The 8,955-nt window shown below is 45.2% G+C and overlaps 1 protein-coding gene across 1 annotated transcript; it reads left to right on the forward strand.

Moving 5' to 3' along the window:
* Positions 1-285: 285 nt before the first annotated feature.
* Positions 286-4,998, forward strand: LOC132008779 (leukocyte immunoglobulin-like receptor subfamily A member 6; the record flags this gene model as incomplete). Its single annotated transcript, XM_059387331.1, has 5 exons — positions 286-582; positions 828-1,136; positions 3,985-4,035; positions 4,173-4,302; positions 4,866-4,998. Coding segments are annotated over 5 exons (848 nt in total), but the record flags the coding sequence as incomplete, so codon positions are not given.
* Between the last annotated feature and the right edge of the window lie 3,957 nt (positions 4,999-8,955).

Raw genomic sequence — 8,955 nt, forward strand, 5'->3', positions numbered from 1 at the left:
ACAGGCAGACATACAGGTGCTATGGTTATTTCTCGAGCTCCCCCTTTGTGTGGTCTACCTCCAGCCACGTTTTGGAGCTCCTGATCTCAGGTGAGGAATTCAGGGCATGACTCTAGAACTCCTTGGTTCTCCAGACCAGTGAGAGGAGCATCATCCCAGGTGGGGCACTGAGGACGATGAAGTTGGGGCAAGAGCTCAGGAGGCTGAGAGCCAGCAGTGGGAGGCCTGTGGGAGGAGCAGGAGAAACCTGACCCTCTTGGAAACCAGAACCACCTCTTCTCCCAGGTGTGTCTAGGAAACCATCCCTGTCAGTCTTGCCAGGGCCCGTGGTGGCTCCTGGGCAGAGCCTGACCCTCCAGTGTCACTCTGATGTCGGCTATGACAGATTCGCTCTGTCTAAGGAGGGGGCAGGTGACCCTCCCCAGCGGCTTGGCTGGCAGTCCCAGGCTGAGCTCTCTGCGGCAGACTTCCCCCTGGGCCCTGTGAGACCCTCCCACGGGGGCCGGTACACGTGCTACGGCGGACACACCCTCTCCTCCGAGTGGTCGGCCCCCAGTGAACCCCTGGACATCCTGGTCGCAGGTAGGAGCCATATCCCAGCCCACACTCCCACTTTTCCTGGGCTGGCATCTCAGGCACTAGTTGGAAGTGCGGGCAGGGAGCACAGGTAGAGAGGTGCCAGGGCGGGAAGCGCGAGTTTAAGACAACTGGACAGAGAAGAAGCCGGGAGCCGGGCTTGGGTGGGGCGCCTGAGTGACAGTTCAGTTCAGCTCGGGGAAGGGGCAAGAGCGCAGAGCCGTCCCAAACACCCGACTCTCTCCTCCCAGTCCAGCTCCCACAGGGGCCACCTCCCACCCTGTCTGCGCAGCCCGGCCTCGCTGTGGCCGCAGGAGAGAATGTGACCCTGCGGTGTCAGAGTGCCAGCTTCTTTGATGCGTTCCTTCTGTCCAAGGAGGGAGAGGCTGGGCCGCCCCTGCACCGCAGGTCTCAGCACCAAGGTGGGGAATTTCAGGCGGACTTTCCCTTGCGCTCCGTGACTCTGGACCGCGGTGGGACTTACAGGTGCTATGGGTCACTCAGCAGCACTCCTTTCCTGCTGTCGCACCCCAGCAACCCCCTGGAGCTCGTGGTCACAGGTGAGGGGCTCTCTGAATGTCTTCCTCCCCATCCCCTCTGTCTCGTGTCTGGATGTCCTCCCAGCAGGCGCCTCTCTGGAGGCAACTTGTCCTTCCGTCCTCTGCCCCACACCTCCCACTGGTGCATGGGATCCCACTGGGCCGGGATCCACGCGTGAATGCAGCATCTCTGAAAAAGCCAGAAGCCAGGAGTGCATTCACATGGTGCATCCCGGAAACTGTTCACAAATGGGGTACAAAAAAAGTAGTTACCTTGCAGTCTCTGCTACCACTTGCTCAAACCCCAAATCCACCCCAACACACTCGGCTACCTTTCCCCCCCAAACATTCAGGGAGACTCTACAAACATCTTCTGTGAGTGGACAAACATCAACATCTTATAGACACAGTTCTGACCAGCTCTGTTTTTTTTTTTTTTAATGAAATGATACATTCTAAAGAATTATCTGATATCAGTAATATGCATCTCTTTTAGACTTTTTAATGGTTGTATGGTACTTTCTCGCTTTAATGTGTCAGGATAAATGTAACCAATACCCTATACTTTGGCAGTTCGTTTGTTCCCAGGCTTTTGATATTTCAAAGTAACCTATGATGAATATCCTTGCACATACCAATGCACAGGGATATGCAGAAGCAATTACTCCTTCTCTCTTGGTTAAATTCTTAGAACAGAATAGCTTAGTCAAAGGACATGGACATTCATTTTGTAATAAATATTGTCACTCTCTCTTCCTATGCCTCACTGTCACCCTTCTGTGTTGACTTAAAATCCTCTTCCAAATGTCACCTTGGATGTGACCCTATACAAATACCCCATTAATGCCTTTTGTAATAAAAAAAAAAAGTGTTTGATCAGTCCTAAATGTATTACAGATTTTTCTATTTATAGCTCCACCTTATCTGATACACATTTTCCCCTTCCTTCTCCTCCTTCTTTTTCTTCTTCATTGGGTATGGAGCCCAATGCAGGGCTTGAACTCACAACCCTGAGATCAAGACCTGAGCTGAGATCAAGAGTCAGATGCTTAACGGACCGAGTCACCCAGGCACTCCACATTTTCCTCCTCCTCCTCCTCTTCCTCCTCCTCCTTCTTCTCCTTATTCTTTCTTAAGATTTTATTTATGTACTTGACAGAGATCACAAGTAGGCAGAGAGGCAGGCAGAGAGAGAGAGGGGAAGCAGGCTCCCTACTCAGTAGAGAGCCCGATGTGGGGCTCGATCCTAGGACTCCGAGATCATGACCTGAGCTGAAGGCAGAGGCTTTAACCCACTGAGCCACCCAGGTGCCCCTCCATATTTTTCTTCTTAATAAGAACATTGATTATTCTTTATTACCTTCACCAAGACACACTTGGGCATGCTGGTACCACATACTGATGTGTATTGTATACTTACAAGTGTCTCACCACATGTCCTATTTACATACAGATATACATAACATATAAAATACATTATATAATATATAATATGTATATCATATGCATTTATGTGTAGTATGCATTTCATACATTTTAATGTATGAAACACATCCTATATCATACGTGTCAATAATGTACATAAATACACACGTATGTATGTAAGTACGTCTATTATATTTCCAGATGGTCCATAACTAGTGGCTCTAGTGAATGAATGAATGTGTGAATGAATGAATGAAATAACAAAAGAAAAGCATTTGAAGGTTCTTTTTTTTTTTTTAAACATTTAAACAAATTTTGTTTACTAGAGGTGGGACAAGCTAATTTAAATGGCCTGCAGGACAGTATTTGCAGCTTCTGCAGACTTTCATAATAACATGATACATAATTAGCTTTAAGAAAAACCAGAAGAAACTCTTAATCTCAGGAAACAAACTGAGGGTTCCTGGAGGGTGCGGGAGAGGGTTAGGGTGGCTGCATTATGGACATTGGGGAGGATACGTGCAATGGTGGTGAGTGTATTCGAATTGTGTAATGCTGATGATTCACAGACCTGTACCCCTGAAGCAAATACTACATTATATGTTAATAATAATAATAATAACAACAACAACAATAAAGAAATTCTTAACATGCGTGGGCTTGTGGAATTCAGAGCAAATGTAGTTCTCAGGAATATGCAGATTTTTCAGTTCCACGCCCCAACTTCTTCAGGGATGGGATTCCACCCTTATTTTGTTTTAAGATTTTATTCATTTATTTGACAGAGAGAGATCACAAGTAGGCAGAGAGGCAGTCAGAGAGAGAGAGGGGGAAGCAGGCTCTCTGCTGAGCAGAAAGCCCGATGCGGGGCTCAATCCCAGGACCCTGAGACCATGATCCAAGCTGAAGGCAGAAGCCAATCCCACTAAGACACCCAGGTGCCGTGAAGGTTCTTAACATAGGTGTAGGATGAGACTGATTGGGCCGAGGCTGAGGAGAGACTGGTAGCCTGGGGTGCCCACCCCTTCGTGTTTCTGACCCTCAGGAATTCCTGGGTGCCTGCTTCCCACCCCTAAATCCAGGATTCCTCTCTGAGGGTTAACTCAGGACTCTCTTCCCCAGGAAATCAAGCTCAGGGTGGGCTGTTGCTCAGTTTGACAAGAAAGCAAGAAGGACATGAGGAATTTCCAAACAGGTGCACTGTCTGCTTGTGGCATGGAGCATGGCTGAGCCCTTTTTTGTCATCAACATCTCAAATCAAAGTCTAAATGCAAAGGAGTTGGAGACAAGAGGGTTCACATCTCACCTGTGGCTGCAGGAGGGATCACTTTGAAGATGAGCTTGTTCCTTGGGACAGGAGAAGGGAGAATTGATAATTCAGATCCTCAGGGTAACACTGGGCTGAGCTAGCCCCAACTACTCATGTTCTCTGCTTTCCTCTCAGGGATTCCTGCTGCTGTCACCTCATCACTGCAGACCCCAGACTCCACAAGTGGTGAGTAACAGAACATAGGCCTCCTGGGGTGCATATGACCTGTTCAAGGGGAGGGGAGACCTAGATCTCCCCTCTGGGTGCAGTGGTAGGCGTGACCTGTCCTGCCCTGCATGACCTCTCTGCCCCATTGTCCCTAGCCCCACGCCCAGATCACACACTGGAGAACCTCATCCGAGTGGGTCTGTCTGCACTGGTGCTGGTGGTGCTAGTGGTGTTGGTGTTTCAGGCATGGCGCAGCCAGAGAGGTTCCCAAGGTGAAACCAAGAGGTAAATGGAGGATGGCGCTGCACATTCTTTGGGGTTTGAGAATCTTAGAACAGAATCACACATACACAGAAGGCTGCATTAACCCAGAAGATTCTGAAGTGGTCCATGAACTGTGTGAACTCTGTGCTGAAAACCTAAAGGCAACGAAGCGGTGTTGTCTGTGCAGGAGGCAAGGACAAGGCTGGGAGAGCTCCCTGGAGGAGGGTCCTCCACCATGAACCCTGCCCCCTGCCTTGCTGTCTCCTTAGTGTCTGGCTTCTCTTATTCCCTCACCCTAATGACATGAGGCTTTATCCACATGAACGTTTGTGTCCATAACTCCACTCAATTTTTTTGGTTCTGCTCCAACACTGTGTATCACAAAAGTCTTTTTATCACATGCACACTCCCTGATGTGAGTTTCCAGTCGGTGCCTCCAGCTCTAAGTGCAGAGACTCAGGTAATGCGGCTGAGCAAATGTTTAGATGGATTGAAATTTATATCCAGCCTGGAAGGTGCAAGCCCAGAACGACATCCCAACCCAACTCCTGTCTGGATTCTGCAGGCTTCTCTCTCTTCACCAGGTGCTTCCTGCATGGCTCCTCCCCCAGCATCAGCACCTGGAATCAGCACTCTCCCATGTGAGCCTCTGGTGCTTTCCCGTGTGACTGTTAGTGATGATGGTTCTTTCAGGGCTGTGGTGCCAATTAAATGAGATTATAAATTCCAAGATGATAGACAGATGTTTGTTGTTTGTTTTGATTTCAGTATTAAATTCTGCGGAGCAGGTAGCATCTCACAGACCTCTGGTAGGTGTGCAAATTGCTCCATCAAGTTTGGTAGGGGGTAGTGTGGATTTCCTGGTTTGGGGGAAAAGATATGCAGCTATTATCAGGCAGTCCAGCATCTAGAGGTTTGCCCTGGAGAGCCCTGTGCACATATACCCAAGGATATAAAGCACCAGAGTCAGAGGAGAAGTATTGCTCCACTAGCCAAAAACTGTAAGCAACAAAATTCCACCAACTGAAGGATGAATGAGTATTTTGTGTTACTTTTATACAGTGGAATGCAATACAACAGTTAAAATGCATAAAGTAGGATGACAAACAGAAAAAATACAGCTTGATCTCACAAATATGATGATGAATGAAAGAAGGAAGCCAAAAAGGATGCATGTGATACTATTGCATTATTAACAGAACACAACATAAATTATGTAAGAGTCATAAAAGATACAAAAACCATGAAAAGGGGTGAAATGATTAATTTAAAATGATGGTAACCTGTAGAGAGGGTGCAAACGCAGGATATGATCACAGTGAACATTACTACGGGAAACCATGTGGGAAATAGCAGATTGTCTGAATCCCCATCCAGGCTCTGGTCTAGAGAGGAATCCAGTACCCTGGTTGTATGTTAACATCAGGTGGAATAGCCTTGTATGGGGTGGACGTCTGATTTTTTAAGTCTTATGGGAATGATCAATATTGCACAGTGGCTATGAGGCAAAGATGGTCAATCTGGACTTTGGGGTTTAATTCATTATCTATTGGGCCTAGTACAGTTAAGCAATGGGTGGGGACCAGCATGGGACTTATTCTATTCTGATAAAATTTTTTCTCTGTCCCACTAAATTGATAGTCTAAAGAGAACTATGTACACATGGAGAAAGGCAGAATCTAGCAAATTGTCAGGAAGACCTAAATGGGGGGGGGGGGAAACAACTGACAATACTCCACAGACAATACTCTAATGCTGGCATTTTGGGGTCTCCCCACCATGTGACAGTAAACTCTGTGAATGATCCACATTAATTAAATCTAATCAGAACACCAAGCAACTTGAAGTTGGAGCCAGGACTTGTCCTTCCCAGTGTCATGTAAGTTACTACTGAAAGTGAATCCCAGAATACCCATGTCCCCCAATTAAAATGGAAGTCAACCATCTATTTCAATTAGGTAGTGTTTTGAGTATCTCACAAAGGTTTGATTTTAATGGAACACATTCAGGAATCAGCTAAATTTTTTTATTTCTTATGATTTTTTATTTCTTCTCATGTGTGAAGATTCACCCATTTGAAGTACTTCCTTCTTCCTCTTAACCGCACTTAATTTCTGTAATACCAGTTCATTCTTGGCATGTAGCTGCAACTTACATAATTTAATTTTCCCTCATTGCCTTCAATCTGAAGTCCATAAAGTAGGTTATATCTTTATCTTATGTTGTCCTATTGCTTTAAAGCTTTCCTCCGTGGGATTAATCCTTGTCCCTATGTTAGACTTATTTGTGTTGTTGGTGGGAATGCAAGTTGGTGCAGGCTCTTTGGAGAACAGTGTGGAGATTCCTCAAGAAATTAAAAATAGAAATTCCCTATGCCCCTGCAATTGCACTCCTGGGTATTTACCCCAAAGATACAGATGTCATGAAAAGAAGGGCCATCTGTACCCCACTGTTTATAGCAGCAATGGCCACGGTCGCCAAACGGTGGAAAGAACCAAGATACCCTTCAATGGACAAATGGATAAGGAAGATGTGGTCCATATACACTATGGAGTATTACGCCTCCATCAGAAAGGATGAATACCCAACTTTTGTAGCAACATGGATGGGACTGGAAGAGATTATGCTGAGTGAAATAAGTCAAGCAGAGAGAGTCAATTATCATATGGTTTCACTTATTTGTGGAGCATAACAAATAGCATGGAGGACATGGGGAGTTAGAGAGGACAAGGGAGTTGGGGGAAATTGGAAGGGGAGGTGAACCATGAGAGACTATGGACTCTGAAAAACAATCTGAGGGTTTTGAAGGGGCGGTGGGTGGGAGGTCAGGGTACCAGTGGGTGGGTATTATAGAAGGCACAGATTGCATGGAGCACTGGGTGTGGTGCAAAAATAATGAATACTGTTATGCTGAAAATAAAAAATAAGTAAAAAAAATAAAGATTTTTATTTATTTATTTGACAGAGATCACAAGTAGGTGGAGAGGCAGACAGAGAGAGAGAGAGAGAGGGTGGGGAGAGGAGGAAGCAGGCTCCCCGCTGAACAGAGAGCCCAATGCAGGACTTGATCCCAGGACCCTGGGATCATGACCTGAGCCAAAGGCAGAGGCTTTAACCCACTGAGTCACCCAGGCACCCCATGTGTAATTGGTTTATTAATTGGGCTTTCCCAAAGACTCTAGACCTTGCATGAGGCCAGAGAATATATCTGCTTTGCTCAACGTTATCTCTTCATTTCCTGGGGCAGCTGTGGGTTGACATGGTTAGAGATTTCTGAAACGTTCAGGGGTAAGATTCCTGAATGGTGAATGAGTGAATAAAGGAATAAGAGGTCTTGGGCTGGTTGTGGTAAGGAATCATATCACCGGGGTAAAAAAAAAAAAAAAAAAAAAAAAAAAAAAAAAACCTCATGGCATTTTCTAGTCTTTAAATTAGTGTGAGTGACTCTGAAAGCAGGATCTAAGACAAGAATATGACTGCAGGTAGTTTATTTGGAAGCAAGAGTGAGTGGGATGGGGAGAGGGGTTCCTGAAATGGGGATGCATTCTTGAGATCACTGCAGTAGGTAATGTGGATAAGACTCCCCTGATCTCTAAGACAGAACAGAATACCACCCAGAATTTTCCTTCCAAACAATGAGATATTTGGGCATATACTTACAGGCTCTCATTCCCTATTGCTTTGAGTTTTTCTCCAGGAATTGTTAGATCCTTCAGTTTGGGGCTCAATTTGCTTCCGATGATGTCCTTATTCCAAACGTGGGGAAATGCATGGGCATCGTTGAGATGGGGTAAACACGCACACACACACACACGGTTCTGAATTGTGCTGAGAGTCAATAATCATATGGTTTCACTTATTTGTGGAGCATAATAAATAGCATGGAGGACAAGGAGAGATGGAGAGGAGAAGGGAGTTGAGGAAAATTGGAAGGGGAGGTGAACCATGAGAGACTATGGACTCTGAAAAACAACCTGAGGGGCGGGGTTTGGGAGGTTGGGGAATCCAGGTGGTGGGTATTGGAGAGGGAACGGATGGCATGGAGCACTGGGTGTGGTGCAAAAATAATGAATACTGTTATGCTGAAAAAATAAAAAATTAAAAACAAAACAAAACATAAATTCAGTGGATTTAATGCAATATCTGCTAATTTGACTCCTAGCCTTTCTGCAAGTTTCCTTTTTTTATGACTTCATGTGTATTTTACTAGTATATAAAAAATTGATTTATCCCAGAACACTCAGGAATCACAGAAAAGTAGGAAGAAGTAAAAACCTAATAATCCCATAATCTAAATCAGCCTGCATTAATCCTGGTGTTTTCCTGCTAGTCTTTTTTCTCCATGGGCATAATGAAAAATTAAGATCACAGCTTTGTAGTAAAGCTTGAAATCAGGTAACGTGATGCCCCCAGTTTTATTTTTGTTTTTCAGCATTTCCTTAGCGATTCAGGGTCTCTTCTGATTCCATACAAATTTTGGGATTATTTGCTCCAGCTCTTTGAAGAATACCGGTGGAATTTTGATCAGAATAGCATTAAAAGTATAGATTGCTCTAGGCAGTATAGACATTTTAACAATGTTTATTCTTCCGATCCAAGAGCATCTGGTCTTCCATCTTTTTGTGTCTTCTTCAATTTCTTTCACGAGTGTTCTGTAGTTCCTCAAGTACAGAT

Source organism: Mustela nigripes, unplaced genomic scaffold, assembly GCF_022355385.1.
Source record: "Mustela nigripes isolate SB6536 unplaced genomic scaffold, MUSNIG.SB6536 HiC_scaffold_1010, whole genome shotgun sequence".
NCBI classification, from domain to species: domain Eukaryota; kingdom Metazoa; phylum Chordata; class Mammalia; order Carnivora; family Mustelidae; genus Mustela; species Mustela nigripes.